This window comes from Pseudopodoces humilis, chromosome 1, assembly GCF_049639895.1.
Source record: "Pseudopodoces humilis isolate 2021_Gansu_Grassland_sample_001 chromosome 1, ASM4963989v1, whole genome shotgun sequence".
NCBI lineage: Eukaryota > Metazoa > Chordata > Aves > Passeriformes > Paridae > Pseudopodoces > Pseudopodoces humilis.
Window position 1 is genome coordinate 33,617,751 of NC_142200.1, and position 21,802 is coordinate 33,639,552.

The following is a 21,802-nucleotide window of genomic DNA, read 5'->3' on the forward strand; positions in this document are numbered from 1 at the left end:
TAGTAGTTTCTGCTTCTACTCAACGTCCCCCTTCCACCCCACAGCTGTTTCAGTTCCGAATGTGTTCCCTTTTTTTTGGCAGCCATCCTATACACCATTTCTCTCTGAGTATCTTCATCTCTCTAGCACATGCTTGCTACTGAAAATCTGCACCACTTCTGAGGGGAAGGAAAATAAAGTAGCAGTGAACACTATCAACAAGAGTTTCCCGATCTGGGGCCTCAGTTGTGAATTCCCCTTTTTTTTTTTTTTTAATGGATGAAATCTAAGCCAATGCCAAAAAGATGGAGTGCAGTACCATGGTACCACCACAACGAGGCATGTGATGCATTGTTTTAAAAGCAACTGTGGCAAACCATTTTTATGCTGAGAAATATCTGTCTCTTTTGAGCCATAGTGGAATCTCCCAGGTTTTATTCAACAATAAGACAGTTTAGGGAAGGTTCTTTCCTTTGCTGTTACACCTTCACTATAACAAATAAAACAAACAGTTAAAATTGTTTTCAGTTTTCCTTTTCTGAAAAGTAAGTACTGCATTATTTTTTGTGTGCACTTTCAGCTACTCAGCTGCTGCTTCCTGCCTACCCATGACCTTAAGAAGGCAAAAAGTACTTTCATTTTGCTTGCAGCTATTAATTTTTCACAATGTGAGTAGATCTGGATAAAAGAAAAGTAACACTGCAGCTGTGTTGTGCCTGTAATAGGAATTCTTCAATGACACTTGCGCCTGTAAATTCCTATTTAAGTATTCATCACTAGGACATTCATATTCTACCCCCTGAAGGCTTTTAAGCTGTTGGATATGTTCTTCTTCAAGGCATGAAAAGAATTTACATTGTTGTTCCAACACATTTGTTGCCCTAAGGAAGAAATTCTGCTCTGTATTTTAGCAGTGCACTCCTGTATGATGGTACTGAGTAATTAGGGCCTCAGCAAAACTGCTGATATGCAGAAACACTACTGAACATGAAAAAGGACTGTGAAAGAAAATTCCACATGTTGGACAATTTATTTGTTCCAGAAATGGAATTGCAAGCAATTGTTTGTATCTTAAGTATTTAATTGTGTCTCAAAAATTCAATTAAACCTTGTGTTCAAGTGAGTTCTCTTGACTTTCCCTCAATATGGAGCAACACAATTAGAATGTAAAATTCGATAATTACATTTTTCAGAGGTCTATATTTTGGTGGGAACTAATTTCATACAATCACTAGTAAAGAAATCTGTGTTGCTCCTTTCAAAGCATTCACAGTGCTTCAGAATAACTCGGGCCTTTTTTTTTCCCAGATGGGCAGAAGTCCTTGACTTGTTTGGCATCTGAGAGGTTTTTCTTTTTTCTTTTTTTACCTCTCTGAGTGGAACCAAGAAATTGTCTCTCTAGAGATAGCTGTCTCTCAACTAAGATCAGTGTAACTTTGCATCTTCTTTCCCACAAGATCCTGCCCTTGCTTGAGTGGTCCCAGTCTTGCACAAGATTCCTGGAATGGCTGTTTGCTCCTCTAACCTGCAATCACACAATCATCCCTCTGCCTCTTCTGCGCTTCAGCATCTTTTCCATTTGCATCTTTAAGGAGCTACATAATCAAGTCTTTAGGATTCTGCAGATCCTTCTTGGCAGACTTTTTATGGGTGTTGAGGAGTAGTAGCAGCACACTCCTCTTTCTCAGTTGTTTCTGGATTTCTCCTTTGGTAAATGCCTTCAAAGAGAAAGGAAGATTTTGCTTTGTATTAAACAAAAAAACAAAAAAACAAAATCAGACACAGTTCAAGCTTCAGCCTTGAAAATTTGACCCTTTGTTTAAGCTAATTGTTTTAAATACTCAGCTATCTCTTAGCCTTAATAAAGGGCTTACCACTCTGCTTGTGATTTGAATGATTTGAAAGCAGGACACTAGCAGTAAAAGGGAAAACAGAGATAAAAAGCTGTACTGTTTCCAAGAGCAGAGACAGAGCTAATTACTAACTTGCCAAACTGATAAAGTGGCAATAAAGGCCTGAATGGCAGATCATAGTGTCAGCCTGCTAAACATCACAAGTGCAGTGAAAAGTAAAGTATTGTGTGTTACTGCCAGAAAAGATGTTTTAACCGATATCTTAATAATGGCATGGAAGAGTTAATCCTGTTTTGCCAGGAGCAGTTTTGTGCAATTTCTGGCAAAGCAGTAAATGGAGTCAATTCCTTGTGCTAAAATAGTAACTGTTTAATTCAGTATGATTGTTTAATTCAAAACCAGAAACAGCAAAAGCTGTTAAATTAATTTAAATTTAATTTAAATTTAATAATAATTAATTGTGGGATAGAAAATCCTTGTTAAGCTCAACTGGGATTTCAGAGTTTCTCCCAACCCTGTCTCCTTGCTTTGTCCTTCTCAGTCAATCCCCTGGTTTTATAAAAAGCCTAACTGCATCCTAAATCCATTTTACACTCTTGCCTTTATTGCCTTGGCAGTTTACAATATAGCTCTTTTGTTTACTCCGTCCCCTAAATTAAATTTCCTGTGGACCATCTCTTCAGCCAGCCTAAGCCGGTATAGCTCTATCAACAACCATCACTCAGCTGATCCAGATGATCGAGCCCCATCCTATTAATCACTGGTCCTTTCCCCACCCCCAGGCAGATTGCTTGCACGGTGTTGGCAGTGTTCCTCTATCATCTGTTCGCTCACCAATAACACGATCCAGCCTTTATTGGGCCGGTCTGGCCCTCTGCACATTCAGCAGCAAAGCTGCTATTGATTCCCTGATGGGGAAGCAGAATCAACCCATATTCTGAGATCTCTCTGCAAACAACAGTGCAGTTAATTCACTAATGGTTTATATTCGCCTTGCTCGTGTCACAGCAGAGAGAAAACGTTTCAGCACTGCCGGAGCGGGTGGGGGGAGGTGGGTCACACCACCAGTGTGGGGAGAACTCGACAGTCACGACATGAAAGGCAAGTTGTGGGCTTTGCTCCAGCAAGGACACACCTTGGTAACTGTAAGGCTCATTGCCAAAGAGTATACTGTCTGTGTTGACTGATTACACACATCAAATAAAAATAGCAAATAAGAGCAGTACGGAAGACAAAGTATTTTCAGCAGAAAGAGTGAATATGATCTCACACTATCTGCTTGCTTTCAAAGAAGAAAGCCACTCTAGATCCACTATATTTTAATGAAATACTACTCTGGAAGGGCAACAAAGCTATTAAAAATCCCATATATTCTTTAAAGAACAGAACTGAATTATCTATTTGGCTCTAAACCAACATTAAGACTTCCAATTTTGAGGATTATTACTGGGGACTATAATGCTTTCCAAAGTCTCTTCTAGTATTTTCTCAATGACAACAGGCTTTAAAATAACACAGAGTCACTATAAAACTTGGCATTTTGCTGCCTATATTTTGTGTAGGTTTTTAAATGATGGTGCTTTCACCTAGGAAGAAAAATATATTCTTCACAGGATTTAAAACTTAGTGTATATTAAAAAATCTGAATTCAAATATTTTCATTATGCCAATTCTTGCAAATTTGGAAAGGTTATGAAATATATGCAAAATTCATTCATGCAACTTTAAGCTTTAAGCAGTATATTACCTTACATTAATTAATTATCTGTAGTTATTTTAAGGAGATGATTTTAAAAGGGTTTTAAAGAGTTTAGTCTAACAGCATTGCAGTTCAAAACATAGTATATAGCCCAGTGTAACAAAATGCATAATTACACATGCAACTGACAGCAAATGAATGGCATACAAAATACAGATACAAACACATATGCCAGTTTCATCATCACTGGTGTGTAAATACCCACCATGGGGACACAAAAGCTTAATTTGTTAATACTGTCTAAAAATAGAAAAGCAGTAAAAAATCAAGGAAGTGGTGTGTGGTGCTTTATTTCCTCCTCAGCGAAGCTACTTCTCCCTGAAATAAGCAAGATAAAAATGTTCATTTTCCTTGACTCACATTTTGGAGCACGGTTGGTTCTGTTTCCATCTGTAAGAACAGTTTTACCAGTTTAACATCCATACTTACCACGTAGGCTCTTAATCCTGTGCAGATTTAAGTGCAGGGCCAGCCTAATGAACATAGTGCCCTGTTTACTTCAATACATATTCTCTGATTCTCTGCAATGACACACAGTCCTTATTTTCATGGTCATTATTTTTGAGTAACCATTGATTTGAAAAATCAATGTTTTGACAAAACTAATTTTTTTGCAGTTCCCTGAACACAAATTTTTTTATCCAACACTGTTTGAAGACTTGATATGGCTTTTTAATACAAGTAAATCAAATTTAAATGAAATACCAGCGCAGAATTTTTGGGGAATTCTTGACAAATGGACCAGGGAACCTATGACCTCCTCATTAGCTGGGGCTTTCTCCTGCACCGTCCATCAAGACTCCCCTCAAAAGTGCTCTGTTATTCTCTTCTCCCCTCCAAATACCTCTTTCAGAATCTCATCCTAATGTGCAATGCTCCACACTGCCCTGTCCCAGCTGCTGCCTAAATCTCATTTCATTCTGTGCTTTGCCTCTTTGCCTTCTATTTCTCACTGTCCCCTCCTCTTGCCTGGCTGAAACAGAAGAGCTGGGTGTGGAGCAGCACTGGGTGACTTGGCTTTCCACAAGGATATCGTGCTGCTTTGGATCTGACAGTGAGGCTGAAGGACTTGCACATGCAGAGCACTTCTGGGAGGGTGAGATGAAGCTGGGTAAGGAGAAAGCACTGCACAACAGAAGGACGGGTAATGAACCACATAGAAGTAGTATTTAGAATTTGCACTAATCCTCTCAGTAAAGAAAAATAATGTCATACTCCTCCATGAGTAAATTTCAGCCCCAGACATCCAAATGTATGGTTATTTCTTAGCGGTATTTCACACAAAGCATCCATCAACTCCCATGGCAGCTTCAGTAATTCAAACAGCTGCATAGTTAGTAGCCCAGAAGTATTGAATTCCTGTACTTCACACTGCTCCCAAGCATTTGTCAATTGAAAAGCATTTAGCTTAGTTTATTTCAGAGCAAATGTTTCCCTTTGCTCCCCAAACACATGCTACTCTTCAGATCTGAAGGGCCAGAAATACTGCAGAGCAGAAGGCTGTAATCACAGTAGCAGGAGGAGAGGAGCCAGGCTCAGGCATCCCTCTGAACCCAGCGTCATCATGATATGCTTTCCACCTGCCACGTGAAGCACTGGATTCCTCACCTTATAAAGTCAAGACTTAAACTTTGAAGGATGCAAATTTGATGCCCAGCTATGTTAAGGGACAGTATTTGCAAGAGAATGTGGAGTATAAGTGTCCTGGAACCGATAAAGGAGCATCTCTGGCACTAGCAAATAGAACTGCTGAGAATCCTCTGGTTTTTCTGTATTTTTCTAAGATGCAGAATGGATAAAACAACAAAAATTTTCCCTACCTAGACTTCTGCTCACCTATATACTAAAGGTTCTCCAAAAATAGAGAGATGTCTAAATTGTAAAGGATTAAACTGACAGTATTGATAATTGTGCATATAGCAAACTACTTTGAATATAAAAAAATCTGTGTTGTTATTGTGAGCCTTAAATGCTTCAAGACCTTACCAAATCACCTGGTAGAAACAACAGGATTCTATTGTCTTACAGGAGCTAAACTTATTTCTTCTACTAAGAATCTATTCCACTGACTTTCAACTCTTACTTGAAGAAAAACTTTGCATGCATTTTCTTCTCTCTGAGTTGCATTTTCTTGGGTATTGAAAGTAACTGAGAAGCAGAGAGAACTGGGTCTTTAGAACACCTTTTTCACATGTTCACACACTGTCTGAATCACATTTGCAGGAAGATGTGTGCCTTTTGGGCACAGCTAGGATGTCTGTGCTGCCATGAGAACAGATCTCTGTACTGCCAAATGCTTCATGACTGTCATAGTCCACCACAATACTTAATTGAGAAATTATTTTTATTATGTAAACTATTTTCTTTGGCTTTTCTGCTTTAGGCTCTTCAGACATACCAGACTGATCCTGACATGAGAAAGATGCTAACTCAGCTGTATTTCTATATCATGCCTGTATTTAATGTGGATGGATATAGTTTCAGCTGGACAAATGTAAGTAATGGCGGTAGTATTACTCAAAAAATTATTCAGACAAGAAAGATCACATGGTTATTACATTATTCAAAGGTGACTCTGTGTAAATCTGGTTCATCACTTTTTGCCTGGCAAAATGGAAGTAAATTACTCCACTTAAAACAGAATACTGAGTATGTTTATCAGGTTTCATTTGTTATGTGTACAAATAAATTGTTGCTAAAATAGAGTAATGTTGCTATTTAAATATTTTGTAACTTATGCTAGGATCGATTTTGGAGAAAAACAAGATCAAAGAACACGAGGTTTCACTGTCATGGTGTTGATGCTAATCGCAACTGGAAAGTGAAATGGTGTGGTAAGTATGGGGATACTTTGGTCCCCCAGTTCAGATTACCCTGTATTTAATTATCCAACAGGGATAATTATCCAAGTAGGTTAGATCACATCTGTTGTGAGTGTTCACTTTTCTGTCATTGAAGATTCTTTCCCACAAAGCCATAAGCCAAGACTCAAATCTTCCTACTAATGTCTGAAAAAATAAAAGTTCTCAACCTTGGGAAAGGAGACCTTATCGTAAGTAAAAACTTGTCATGGAGAATGTGGCAAAGTTTTTAAAATCACACATACAACTATTCTGTATTTTGGCAATAATATAAATAATTTGAAGCATAGCATTGAGAATGAAGTGTGACTTTTCAGGATTTACCTAACTGCAGTTTCAGGAAACATTTCAAACTTCATCTTATTCAATTTGCCATTTCTCTGAAATTATTTTAGCTTTGGAAACGTCAAACTTACTTTGCTGGCCTCAGTGTCCTTAAGGCCATTATTATTAGTGATTCAATAGAGAAAGAAGGTGCTTCTAAATGCATGGAGATACAGTTTTAAACTCCCAGCACTTCTGTAAGTACTTAATAAAAATCAGCCTGAATTTTGCATAGAAAAAGCAGCAGTAATGAAATAACTACCAGAAGATTTGGAATGGGTCCACCGAGAAAAAAATGGTATTTTATTAAATCTTACCTAAAGATAGTGCAATTTACACAGGGGTAAGCAGTGCCTAAAAGTTCTGATGTAAGGAAGTAACAACACTTAGATATAGCAACATATACCTGCTGACCTGCTCTCCCATCTTAAGGAACTTCCTTCAGCTCTCTGTGCAGCTGTTTTCTCATCCAACATTAGTCTGCCTTCCTTATTTATATGACAAGCTTGTAAAGACAAGAAATCGTGTTTGTGTAGTGCAAGAGCCCTGTTTTCAGCCCATCCCTCTTCCCCTGGAATTCTCTAGATGTTTCCACAATACTCTGTGTGCAGTAGGGGTGAGCACTGTACAGTCTGGCTTTGCACAACTGGATTCTTTAAGTAGGGTTTTGAGAGCTGTAAGGATAAAAGTGAATGTGAGCAGATGCATACATTCAATCCAGTATGGATCTGTGAAATTTGCTTCAAATTGTTTTCAACTCTACCCACTCTAAGGAGAGGACTGAGACAGAAGCATTTACAGAAAGCCTGTGTTAGTTGAGAAACTCTCTGTTAGAGAAGACAAGCCCAGAGATGCTATCACAATCTTTAAGGCAATTTTACACTGCAAAAACAACATAAAAATGAACCAGTCCTGCATCACTATTACCGCTATTTACTTAAGTGCATAAACCACAACTGCAGGTATTTTTTGTGGAAAACATTTACTGTTCAGAAGATAGCCATTGGCATAACTGGAATGATCAGTTCTCTTATAGTGTGTTGAGAGATGTGTGTTAGGTACCTATCAGTGTAAAATTAATACTCAGTGCATTTTCTTTCTAGTTCTAATTAATTTTTCTTGTGTTCCTCCTTCCTCTTCTTCATACCAAGCCACTGTATTAAAACACATTTTTTATTCAGTCCTAAAAATGTTTGCTTAGTTTTCATTCAAAATATTTTTTCTAGGCTTAGTGAAACTCACATGTGTTGTGTGTTGTAATCCCTTACTTGTTGCATTTCTCCCCTGCACTGAACATGAAGGACAGGTCCCTACCCCAAGTTTTAAAAATAAAAATTCTTTCAAGTCTGCTTGTCATCCCAAAAAGCACATGCTCTGCTTCCTGCTTTGGACCCCAAAGTCTGTCTGATAGTCTGTTTTGATGGAGAATAAAAAGGTCTTTCATGAACTGGGCTGACTGGTACTCAGATGATCCTACTCAGTCACCTGGTGTTCTCATTAATATCTGACATTAGATGAGTCAGAGAAGAATCTGGATCATATCACACTTTGAGCCTTGTGTAATCATGGTGTGTTTAACATTTAAAACTGCATGTGCTTGTAAAAACCTTTACATTCAGTTCAGTCGTACTTAGAGTTTTCAGACAGGCTTGGACTTCACAGTGGGGCTTCCAGGCAGGCGTGCTGTGGCAGACTCTGGCCTCAGCAAAGACACCACACACTATCAGCAGTGAGCTAGTCAGTGCTGATAACACAGCATCCCATCTGCTTTCCTCTTCCTTTCTAGTGTAGGACTTTGATGTAAGCTTTATGACTCTCTAGGGACCAAGCAAAGGGCCATATCACTGCTAGATTTCATGTTGCAGCAACCTGTACTGAAAACAGTGCACACAAATTGCACACAGACCCACATGAATACTGGCAGCAAGAACTCTGGGTAGAAATGCTCCTTGCAGTGTACATATATGTGCATTAACTAGTACAGTGGTTTAATGATAATGAAATAATAGTGACTTTAAAGCAAGTAATGAGCTACTTAGAATTAATTTAAGTCATAGGGCAAATCTAGGTAAATCGATTGCATCCAAATCCCCAAGAGAGCAACAGCGGGAGTTAAAATTTCCAGCACATCAATAATGTGAGCACAATACTGTGCTCACTGAGGACAGTATCCCACACTGGCAGAAGCGGCTGCAAGGAATTTTGAAATTCATGCTCCAGCATTTCATCCTCTCAGTCTTCATTCTGTACCAAAGCACCAGTTTTATCAGTCTTGGCACACATTTTCTTTGTTCATTTGGTCTCATGATGGATGTTAGAGGATACTTGTCCTCCCCCAGTATGCTATCAGGTACAAAAATAAGGCAGCATGGTAACATTTTACACAATTCCATTTACTTCTTATGACTGTAACTTAGAAATGTCTTTTTTTTCATTCTTGAGTTACTTTAAAAGAACTTCCAGTATGAAAATTGAGCATATCCTTACATTATCCAAGGCCACCATGGAAACCTCCTCTTTATTACCAGCCAGCATCGCTTAAGGTAAAGCATTAACTACATCTGGGATGGCACATGGCTCACCATAATAGGCTGAACAGTTTAGAGAGGTTTTTTCCTTCCCTAGAAGTCTCTAAACTGAGCCATATTTTACCATTGGGTCATTTTACCATCATTTTACCACCACAGGAATCCACTGTTTAGTAACAGCGTTATCCATTGCCGTGACAGAATATACAACACCGGAACAGGAGATGAAGTATCCATAAAAAAATAAAAAAAAAAGGCTCTGGAGACTGTTAAATAGCTCTCCTGTAGCTATATTATCTGAAAAGAAATCGAGGCAGAGTGCTCTTGGGATTTGGATGACTTGGTGGCCATCTGTTCTGCATGGAGAAGACCATCTGCCCTCTCTATAACCCTTCCATATCCACTGTGATCCAAGCACTAATAGATTTTGAAATCCCCACCTGTGGCCATTGCATGGTAGCCTCAATTTTCATCTTACAAATGAAACTGCAGCATGAAATTCTTCCAGTTTATTTTTTTGTTGTTTTTTTTTTTTTTTGGCATTAGGTTGATTGCATAACCCCGTTTTAGTTGATATCATTATGCCTTCTCACACACGTCTCTTTTCTTATTAATTGAAGGTGGCAGTACTTACTACACAAAGGAAAGCTAATAAAACACTGTTGTTGTAAGTCCCTGATGGCTCCAGGGAAGTTTGCAAACAAACTATTATTATTCTGCACGTCAATGTAAATTGTGTGGTATTTTGAAACTGCAGCAGATAAAAGAGCAGAGTAGATTTGCATAAATATTGTTCTTTTAGGCCCAGGCCCTAAGCTGTAAATGAGACGATGGCTTGGATCCAGAATTGCTAAATTATAAAGGAGCTACCACCACATCTCTTTTTCTAAGTTTCGTCTTTCAGCACCTCATGGGATATTATATGTAGGTTACTTTTGTGCAGCTTGCTGCCACCTGAGCAGGTTGACATAAAGATATCCTCAAAACTGAACCCCTGCCCCAAACTTGAAGCAAAGTTAGGCCCTGTGTGAATTGAGGTGATTCCTATTTTAGCTGACTGAGCAGTCATCCCATATAGCTTTTGTTTTGTTGGGTTTTTTTCCCACAAGGTTTGCAGGGCTGAAAATAGACAGGAGTCAGGAACTATTATGTTTTTAAGATAATCCCTGTTGAAGTTGTCAACGACCTCCTCACCAAATATCAATTAATGCAAACCCAGCACATTTACCTACTATTGTAACAACCACTGTAGCAGGTAATACATTAAAAGCTGTAAAAGGCTAGATTTGTCCTGGCAGTGACTAATGAAAGAGGTATAGCTCTCTGATTTCAAATGGACCAAATGAGACCCATCAATAGTTTTAATACAATGAAGTCAGGTTCTCCTTTTTCAGTTGGAAAGAATGTATCCTCTGGGGAGAATTGTGTGTAGTTGGCCAAATGGGAGCTTGGTATGTCTACCAGATGAGCAAGCAGATTGCTGCACTGAGGTCCCCATGGCTCATGCCCATCAGGCACAAGAAAGCAATTGAATCTGTTTATTGCTTTTCACGCTTTTGCACATGGGCCAAAAGACGTTGAGCCAGAAGTTGAGCCTTGGAATTTCTCTGTGATTGTTCACCACCAACTAACTTTCTCTTTCAACCTCTAGATGAAGGTGCTTCATTACACCCATGTGATGACACTTACTGTGGTCCTTTTCCTGAGTCTGAACCTGAAGTAAAGGCTGTTGCTCATTTTCTTCGCAAACACCGGAAACAAATAAAAGCCTATTTGTCCTTCCATGCATATGCACAGATGCTGCTGTACCCTTACTCCTACAAATATGCAACCATTCCAAACTTCAGCTGTGTGGTAAGTTCATTAAAACTTGGAGAATGAGCTCCTCTGTATATTTTTGGTACATTTTGTTTTGAGAGGAGACTCGTTTCTTCAATACTTTGCGCATATATAATATTGAGTAGTATTTATTCTGGACCCACTTGCGATCACATTTCTGGTTATATAACCTTCACTCACCAGGAGTCAGTGGTAATTTGATTAAAATGGTGTCATGCCTTTTATTCATCAGTGCCTTTAAATTACTTTATAGGAAAAATCCCTAAGTTTTAATTATAGTTATTATAATTTTATTTAATTAACTGTAATGAGAATTTTATAGTTAGGTCCTTGGGCATCTAGCTGAAATTCTGTCTCTTCATGCTCAGAACTTAAACACTAGGAGCACAAAGAAAATCATCTTCCATGTTTTGAACAAAATAAAATTGAAACTGTTTATCAATTCAAGGAGGGATCTCTTAGATTTCACCAAAATTAAACCTTCAATTGCACTATGTATCATTCAGGTCAGACATAGTGTTTTTAACCCTTTTAGACAAGCAGGTAATTTAAACCAGAAGCTTGTATATATTAGAAAAATAAATTAATGAGAGTACAGATGAGTACATTTCATGTATTCCACGCTCATCCAAATGCAGAACTATTCCCTCTGATTGCAGTCTGAGGTCTGTTTTTGCCAGCCTCCTGTTCATAAGCCCCCTTATGGCATATTCTCTGAGGGATACATGGCAAAGCTTTGCTCTCTGTTTGCTCCTGCTCACAGACTCACATTGCACCAACCAGATGCAAGCCTCTCTTTCACCCTTGGTCCTGAGTAAAATTACATTTTCCATTTATCTCCCATTTTGACCTTGAAAGTTGCAGTGACTTTTAACTTGCTGGTTTAAGCTAGTTTTCTCCAAAGCAGCTTAACTGCACCTTAGATTTATCCTGTGCAGAATAAATGATGTTGTCAGTCCCTGGGGCTTCACTGAAGGTTCACTCAGCTATTCCCTCAAGGGGCTGAGCAGCTAGAACTCCACAAACTAAACTCTTTGTAAGCTTATTTCTGTTGATACATTTAACTTCAGTAGCTACTAAACATTCTTCTGTCTGATGCCATTCCTGTGAAACAGAGCAAATTAGAGATTAACTAAGCAGCCAGAGGAGCTAAAAATACGAGACTTGTGGGGACTGACCACCGAACCCTGTACTGACTGTGTATAAATTTATGGGTTTTTTTTATTCTACCTTCACACTCTTTTGGGGAATAACATGGAGAAAGGAATTCTCCAAGTGAATTGATGACTATTTAGTTAGCAAAAAAACATAGACTGGGAATTTAAAATCATAGGTTCTCATTCCTTTGAAGATCAGCAGGTGCAAGCATTTTTTTTTTTAAGAACAGACAACAGAGAAGAAGGTAAAGACGTAGTGTTGGGAAGAATCAGCAACTTCTCTGCAAGTATGTAATTATTGAGTATCTGACTAAAATGTCCAAAATAATATAAGGCAATAGCAGATGCTATAGATGGGAAATTCATTGTAAGAAGAAGGAAGATTTATCTGAGAGTTTTCACAATACACACCAATATATTTTGTTGTTCTTGTTGCTTAAGGGATAATTCCACTCTGAGACGGGGGATAACTGCCCCTCAGCTCGTAAATATTTTGCCTTTCCAGCCATCGCTTTTAGACCAAAGGATCCCAAATTTTGATGTTTAGCAGGTGTTCTTCAGGTTTGCAAGACTTTGGATCAGGCTTCTCATCAGTGAGAGTGGAGCACAGACCTAAAGGAACCAAAAAAAGACACTATTTTAAACGATTCCCATGGGCGAATGGAAGCCAAATACCAATTCTAAATATCTTGTCAGTATTTGAGCTTCATACTTCTTTTCATTGTAGTTGGTCAAAAACAAGAGGGAGGTTGAAATAGGAAACTGAAGTAATTTCCTGTTATTTATAAAACTCATTATAGGGATCATAGTGAAAATTACGGGAATACTTGTTGCTTATTTATTTGTGTGTTTTAATACTTGCCTACAACCAAAGGTTCCATCACCTGGTGGCTCATAAATGTACAGTTTTTTATATTTTCAGTCTCAAAAATGATGACTTAGGCTGAGGTTTCAGATTCTCCAGTTCTCTTGGAAATTGCAGTGAGCTGGAAAGTGATAGATCTCTGTTTCCTGACACGGATGGAACAAGCATTGTTGATCTACATGGGTTGTGTACAGTGGAAAACAGTAGGACCCCAGATGCATAGCACATAAATAGCTTTTGGTGCTAACAGTGAGCTACGATTAATTCTGAGCAGAAGAAAGGCTGTTTCTGTCTGGGTCAGATCATTCTAGTGAGCTGTCAGTTACCATTTCAATTAAAGTGTTCAATTATTCAGAGCTGCTTTGAAACTGGAGAGCTGTGTACTGATCACAACATGCATATTCTCTTCTAATTTAGGCACAACTCTCTTATTAACACTCTCCTGAAATCTGTTTTTTAAGATGCTTAAAATGAAAGTACTCTTTTAGATTGAAGAAAACACCATCAGAAACACACATGCATCTCAAGAGTTTTAAGTTTCACCTGATTTTCATCCATTTTCTTCCTGCACTGTCATTTGCCTTAGTGTTTGCAGTGAACTTACATGGCATGACGGAGTTTGTGTACATCTTTGCAAAAATCTGGTAATTTTATGTGGCATTTTCTACTTGAGGGTGTTCAAAGACTGGTTGCCTGTATTTATTTAGGATCCAACCCGCACAGTATGATGGAGTTGAGAGCTGTCCCTTTTTGGGGCACATGGCTCTAACAGTGAAAGCCAGCTGCAATCCTCAAGGCTAAGAGCTTCAAGTTCACATGCCCAGGGATGCATGCCCACATGGAGGACATGGACTTGGGATGCTCCTGGTCTGACCTCCAGATAGTTTCTGCCTCTGCACAGAACCCATTACTGTTGTGCTGATTTTAAATGGGCATTGCCAAACTATTTATTAGAAATATTTCAACAGGATCAAAGCAGATCAAAGCAGCTCTGGACATGTTGTCTCATTACTGTACAGTGCATAACTCATGCACAGGGAGTCTTCTCATTTGTGGCTATGTTCTCCTTGCCATGGCACATTTATCAGGACTTTGTTCTCCACCCCTCTCAGCTCCCCCAGCTGAGCCTTGTCTCCTGCTCCCTTGACATCAGGCCTCTTGTTGGGCCATCCCAGCTCCTCACAAAACCCTGGGATGGTAAGCACAGCTGCTTGCAAATTTTGGTTGAGAAACAGGGTCTCGTACTTGGGACAGTACAGGCACCAGAGAACAGCTCTTGGCTGCAGCTGGAGCTCCCCCTTCCCAGGCCCTGTGCAGCCACAGCCCCCACAGTGACCTCACACTGCCACCCTGCCACACTCACAGGGTCCAACAACTCCAACCCCATCACGGGTCTTGGGTGTCACAACTCAGAGGTCAAAGCATCTGGAGGAAGAGTGCCAAGTGACAGCACTTCTCCCTTCTCCCACAGGACAGGCCCTTCTCATCTTTGGTGTTAGGGTGAATCAGAGGTTAGCCCTTACACTGGCTGACAGCTACATCCCAGTCCTGCAGAAGTTCCAGCAATACTGAGTTAAGCAGTCCTTGTTTCTACACACTCTTGTGGAGGTGGCAAGAGGTCAAGCTGAAAAGGTCACAGTCTCCAGCACCATTGTCCTGCTAAACAAACAAAAATTCTGGTTGTGCCTAACAAATTTTTGTAATGGAGTAAAAATGTCCTTTTGCATTCGCTAAGAGGAGTTACTGTGTAAAATAAACTCTCCAAAGCTCTACCTGCACATCAGGAAGTGAAAATTAACTTATTTTTGTTTCCGGAATGACATTTAAAGCAGTTTTCTCTGGCTTCTCTACTTGTACAGACAAAGCCTGCATGGGTCAGACCAAGGATTAAGTCAGAATCCCAACTACTGACAAGGGCAAACAAGTGAAAGGTTAGGAAAAACATATAAATGGAAAAGCAAGTATAGGGTAATCCTTCCCCCGTGTATTAATTTAGTGCCTGATGAATAACAAGGTAAAGACTCAGTTAATGAAATCTTGTATAAACCAAACAAACTTTCTGTTCAAGGAAATAAATCAACTAAAACAACCATTGCAGTGGTTCAAAGTCCAGAGTTTCTAGCTCCAAATAATTTCCTGTTCTCTATAGAGAGATGGTTATGTTTTCCCAACCTTCATTTCATCTTTGCCAATATCTTTTTCTTTGGGGTAATACTCCTTTTCCTTTTGAATATGTGCATCCTTTCCGTGTGTTCCAATGCACTATCCATATGTGACTCTCAGAATTTTCCATGGGCCAGGCCTTCTTCCCACAGTTTCACAGGATGAACCATGAACCTCCTAAACAGCCTTTCAGCCACAAGCTGTTGCAATGTAGGCATTGATTTCCCCTGTACAGGACTGAAATCACATTTCTGAAATAGAGAAAAGAGCTCCCCAAGACTACATCATCAGCCCCAGAGGAAGTTACACCAGCAGTGAACATTTACCTGCTGATCAGAGATTCAGGAGTGGAACTTGTCTCCTTCCTTCTTCCCACTCTGCTCATTGAACCACTGTGAGTGTCAACAAGACATCATTTCTCTTTCAAAAGCCCAGCAGAGACAAGGTTTAGTGAACTGGAAATTCTTCTTCAGAAAATGCATGCACATCTTTTAAACTGCATAAAAAAGAGATTATTTAATCTCATGGTTTTACACGTCATCTAAATTTGTCACGTCGCTAAATTGACATATATACCTATAATTACAAATACTTAACATCTGATCACTCATGGTGCAGTGAGCTCTTTTATGCCATGAAAAAAAACCAAACCAAATTTTTCAGGGAATTACTGTCATTAAAAATAAATAATGCATTTATCCTTTGCAGTCATTTTAACTTAGCTGCCATGGACTCATGGAACACAGCATTGCACCGGAGGGCAATGATCCATTGACTCAGGTTCCAGTCACAACAGAGTATTTAAGTTGAAGTCTAATTTATGTGTTTGATGTTTTCTCCTCCCCAGGAATCAGCAGCCTATAATGCTGTTAACGCTCTTCAGTCAGCCTATGGTGTAAGATACAGATATGGCCCTGCATCCAGCACTTTGTGTAAGTTTCCCTCTGCAGGTTTGTGACATTAACCTTCCTACAGTAAGAAGGAAAACACCCTTATTATAACAAAGAATGAAAACACAATTTAAAATGAACTTTGTTCTGATTTTGGATTGGGAGGAAGGCAGAACAAAGTTTTGCAACTGATTCGGTCAGTTGATTGCAGTAAGATTAATTCAACTGATGCAATAAAAGAGATTGAAATGCAACACACTTGAGAGTCAAAAGCCAGAAAATAACATATTCATACCATATAAAAATGTGGGTTTTTTAAAAAGAAAAACGAAGATCTTGAAAACCGTATCTTTATCAGATACTGTAAATGCACGACTAAGTCGTAACAGCATTTGTCAGGCAAGCTCTCTGTAGAGAGGTAAAAGAAAAAGAAGTTCAAAAGGTTTTAACAAGACACTATTTTTTCTTTACTGAAACCTTGAGGTTTGAATGCTATGGCTAATCATAACAGACATTGAAAAAGTGAAAAGCTAAAGACTTTACAGAAGTAACCTCTCGCATCTCCTCTGCCACTGCTGTGTTTCAGCTACAGTTCCACTTATCATGGGCCTCCATCTCACAGCATAGTCATCATCTTGTGCTCATTACACTGCACTGCTCATTACACACTCAGTCACTATGTCAAAAGAAAAGCAGTGTGAGTTAATGCCAGAATTGCACAGATTACAGCAGGCCATGTGAGAGATGCATCTGTATAGAAAAGTGTGTCTTGGGTAATTAACATAGGGAGATAATGAAAGCATAAGCAGCACACTTCCTCAGGAAGGTTTGTTAATATTAGACACCAACTATGCAAACGCTCTCATGCTGTGAGGAAATGGTAAGAAAGTAAAACAAATGAAAAGAATTTTAAAAGCATTTTAAAAAGAAGATGGCAGATTACTTTATCAGCTTTCCCCCTTCTCACTGCAAATGAATTGCCTAAAAAACCCAATTTAAACTTAGGAGCATGCAGAGCTCTCCAGTCCAGCTGGGACATCTTTGTGGAAAGAAAGCTTCAGACTGCTCACATGGAGACAAGAACAGTTTGAGGCTTTATTCTAGATACTCTCTTTTATTAAAAGTTTGCTATACACAAAGCAGTTACAATATTTTTTCCTATTAAAATGAAGGGTCCATATAGTATTGAGCACATTTCACTGGGTGCTGGGTGCTCATACTAGTCCCTGAAGGGTGTTCAGGATCAGGGCAAGCAAGAGCTGGAGTTGCAAGTGCACTGAGTCCCAGAGACAAAATGCCACACGAACCCTCTGGTGATTTCAGCATGACCTTGACTTAATATTTTTTAATGCTTTCTCTGAATTTCCTCTTTCAGATGTGAGTTCTGGCAGCTCTATGGACTGGGCCTACAAAAATGGCATCCCGTATGCTTTTGCATTTGAGCTGCGTGACACTGGACATTTTGGATTTTTGCTTCCTGAAATGCTGATCAAACCAACCTGCACAGAGACCATGCTTGCAGTTAAAAATATAACTCTTCACTTGCTGAAGAAATGTAATTGAGAGGGACTTCTAGGAGCTGGAAGTAGCCATTTTACTCCCAGTGGTGATGCCTTTCAGTGTGTTCAGTTGCCATTCTAAATTTGTCCACTTCAGAAATCTAGACGCTAATGGGAAATGTGATATTGTTTCTTCCAAATTAACTTAGTGGAAAATGGAAAAACATCATTTAATATCTGCTTTTCTAAGGTCCATAAAGTTGATATACTAATTTAGGTACTAGTATGGTGCAAAATAGTTTCTACCTTTTGCAATAAAACTTTAATTCTGCAATTTCAGTGAGGCTGGTCCAACAATAAAGTGTTCCAGACCTTATACCTTTCCCTAATATGAAGACTTCCCGTGGGGTCTCTCAAACCAAGGGATAAATTCATGTAAATATACCCTGTGATCCAACACAGGCCTGTATCTACAGCAATAAATGCCTTATAGTGGCAGCTGGCTGCATTGCAAGTGGCAGTGTGGCTTCCTTCTGCGTGTATACATACATACATATATGCACTTTTGTGATACTTTTTTTTATATTATGCAATAATTTGAACCAAGGTTTCTTTTAACTGTTCAGAGAAATCTACTTGCAAATGTAGATTGGACTCAAAATCAACATATTATCTTTGAAAATGTAATTTTCCTAGTGATGTGTAAGAATTATAACAAAATACTGTTGAGATGGACAATATTCTGCTTCATGGAGAGACAAAGCAACTTACCATGACTTGGAACTTGAAGCTGGCAGTCGACTGGTGCATCTGGGCTCTGCTGTAGACAGTGAGTGCCCATTTCCACCAGCCAAGGATTTAGCCTTAAACTGTAATTAACTAATGTTTTATTTATCAATATTCTTACAGTGAGTTCTGTGGCTCTTTGGCTATGTGGCTCTTCTTCCTGGAAGTTGTATTTTTTTTGCCTGTTTTAAAGGAATTAATAAATTTTTAATGGATTCTTATGTGAGCCAGAGGTGAAGGTAGAAGCCTTACAGCTGAAATAAATTGAATAAGCACCATGTTTGAAAGAATAATGAAAGCACAGAGAAGATAACAACATGTTGATGGATTTTTAGTACTTATAAAATAGTATTTTTTTTATCTTATTATATCTGCAGAAATATATATTTTACTTTATTAATTTTGAATTTAATCTTATGCCGCTACATATTAACTAAAACATATTTGTTAATAAAATTGTCAAAGACTTTTGAAGTATTATTCATATTTTACTTCAGTGTTAAAACTTTAGTGCAAGTATGTAACAATTTTAACTATCTGCAAAACATTCCTCATGCTAAGGATGAAGAATTTAAAAAACCTACATCCTCTCTAAAATAAGCACTTGAACTTAGCACATGGGCAATCTTTCTAAGTCTTATAAGGGAAGTACTGTATTTAATTAAGAGTATCATTGTTTTCAGGACTGCAAAAGGCAATCAGTGAGAAAAGATTACAGAATTGCATTCTATTTGTAATAACATCTTGTTAATAAATGTGTTTATTTTACACAAGTTTCTGAAGGCTTGTTCAGATTTGTTTAATTCAGATTTGTTTGAATAACATAACTTTCTAGTCTGCTTTATTAAACATCTAGGGGACAGAAGCCCTCAAAATAGTAATTTCCAATTGCTCATAACTATAACAATTAAATATTTTGAAGACAGCAATAACTGTCTTTTGCTATGCACAGATTCCTGACCAATGGTCTTGAAAGCAGTATAAATGATTAGCACCAACCATTATGTGTTATTCTGAATTTAGGTGACAAGATTGAACAAAGACATAAGAGACTGAAGGAGAGAATGAATGAGGGAAGTCTAATTAGCGTGAGGCAAATTTACCTCTGAATTGCTACAGTACAAGCATGGACTGAAGGAACCGAATTCTTATGTGATGGTTTGATTCCTGCTCACAGTCCAGCAGTTCACCATGTGAAATATTTCAGCTTTATCTTCATATCATTACAACTCCACTAGTAATGAAAAGTAATTGAACTCTTGGAACAAGAAAGGGAAACAAACAAATATCCTCCTTTAGGTATCAAAATGACCTAAAATTTTAGACCTAATTAACCTCCTTGGACAGGAATAACTGCAAGTACTCTTAGATTTATCTAAGAAGCTTTGACATTTAGAAGTACTTGATATCAAACCCTTTCCATGAATAAAGCTACACACTAGTATATGGATGGACCCTGCTTGAATACTAATTTTCAGCAATTTTTACTGACTACAGGACAACAGAATTGAAAGCTGGTTTTGAGAAAAGTGAATTTATTTTATGATCATAGGTACAGGTTATCATTCAACACAATATAAAGTACATGAACAGCAAAACACTGTTTAGTAATGCAGCAGTCAAAATCACATATACAGTGATTATGTGAATTCCAGAAGTTCCACTTCCATTGATTATTGATAGAATAATTACAACCCCTTCATGGAAAACAACATTGATCTTTTTTTTTTATATAGCTTTAAGTTTTTTTTAAACAAACCTCTGAGATTAATTCATAGGAATAGGTCCATGCCTCTTCAAGTCACCCTTCCCAAAAACAAGCATGACAAATTACATTAAATCATCATTCATAAATTGATAAAAAATTGCCTTTAGAGGTCAATAAAGTATTGAGCTTTGTTTGAATAAAGACCACTGCTGCTGGGTGAAGCTCCTTGTGTATTTTCCAGAAATTGCCTCAGAAAGGTCAGTGTATTCTGTCACTCGTAACATGTAAAGCCTATGGAAATCTGAAATTCCTTTCTGAGAACTGCAATACCTTTTCCAAAATTTGAATTGGAAGAGGAGTCAAAATGACCTTGAATGCCAACATGCATTTATATCCAGAGCCAGTCCACTTGTCTACACAAAACATAATTGTGCAGATTGAGCTGCCTAGTCAAGGACTGCACAAAATAGCCATTGATGGACAATATTGTGTCTAATTTTTAAGGCTGGGAACAAAGCTTTGTATTTCCTATGAAAAAATAAGCTAGTATTCAACTGGCACAGTTTTTTTCTGTTAAACAATCCCTTCTCTTTTTATATTTACATTCATTTTAATGTATGTATTTTAATGTATGTCAAAGAATAAGATACTTGGTAGCATAGGTAGGGTAATAAGTACTTTTGTAAGCACTTTGACCTTTCCTTTGGTTGTGCAAAATTACTACATCATTTCCATAGTTCACTGTTTTGTTTAGTGGTCACATTCAGTCTCACGCATGCATTGGTGCTTCTGAATTCCATGCCTAAAAGCCACATATTACCATCTTTAAGCAGTTCTTCAGTGATGGTAAAACAACAGAACATATGCATCTCAGATGCACAGAGATACAACTATCGCTCTGCTGTAGGAAATGGAATAAGAGAACAGAAATTTAAATAAATTACAGAAAGAATTTTTAAATATAAACCCCGTGGCATTAGGTACACTTCTTAAAAAACATTTTTAAATGCTCACAACACAAAATAATTGGTAAATTTGTTGGAAATTTAAAAGTCTTCTGTCCACAGAAAATGTAGATTATTTACCATGTGTTTAATGTATGCCTAACTCTCATAATTATTCAGGATAAAAAATTCAAGTCCCAACACCTGTAATTGCCTTCTCCCTCATTGTGTAGGAGGGAAGCTGTATGCGGAGAGAGCTGCCTTCTGAGTGATTGCATCGATAGATTTTCCAGCCCTGTCAGCACCACCAAGTCAGAAGTACTGATGCTGATGCTGTGTCTATCTTAGAGGACGTGGAACAACTCCAGAGTGGTTTCACTCTTCTTGGTTGAACGTGCCTGTCACCCCAAGCATGATGTGCTGGTTGAGCAGCTTGTCAGAAATTCACAGCCTTAAGCTGCTCCTGGTGTCAAAAGGGCCTGCCTTAACAACACGGTCTTCTGTTAACATCTGCAAGTTTGGGAACTACCAGCGAGCTAACACATGATTCTCCTTAGAAAACTATGTTTGGGGCAAGGACATTGAGAACTGGGAAATCCTTAGTCCCTGAGTGCTTGTTGTTGCCTGACATGCAGAAGCAGTCAAGC

The 21,802-nt window shown here is 38.3% G+C and overlaps 1 protein-coding gene across 2 annotated transcripts in view; it reads left to right on the forward strand.

Moving 5' to 3' along the window:
• Nucleotides 1–19,177, forward strand: part of CPA6 (carboxypeptidase A6) — an 80,035-nt gene extending 60,858 nt beyond the window's left edge. For both annotated transcript variants that reach the window (XM_005517417.3, XM_088058060.1), the window contains exons 7-11: nucleotides 5,975–6,085; nucleotides 6,335–6,425; nucleotides 10,956–11,158; nucleotides 16,176–16,260; nucleotides 17,594–19,177. In XM_005517417.3, the coding sequence (XP_005517474.2) occupies nucleotides 5,975–6,085; nucleotides 6,335–6,425; nucleotides 10,956–11,158; nucleotides 16,176–16,260; nucleotides 17,594–17,781 (678 nt within the window). In that variant the 3' untranslated portion in view covers nucleotides 17,782–19,177. The remainder of the gene's footprint in view (nucleotides 1–5,974; nucleotides 6,086–6,334; nucleotides 6,426–10,955; nucleotides 11,159–16,175; nucleotides 16,261–17,593) is intronic.
• Nucleotides 19,178–21,802: the final 2,625 nt, after the last annotated feature.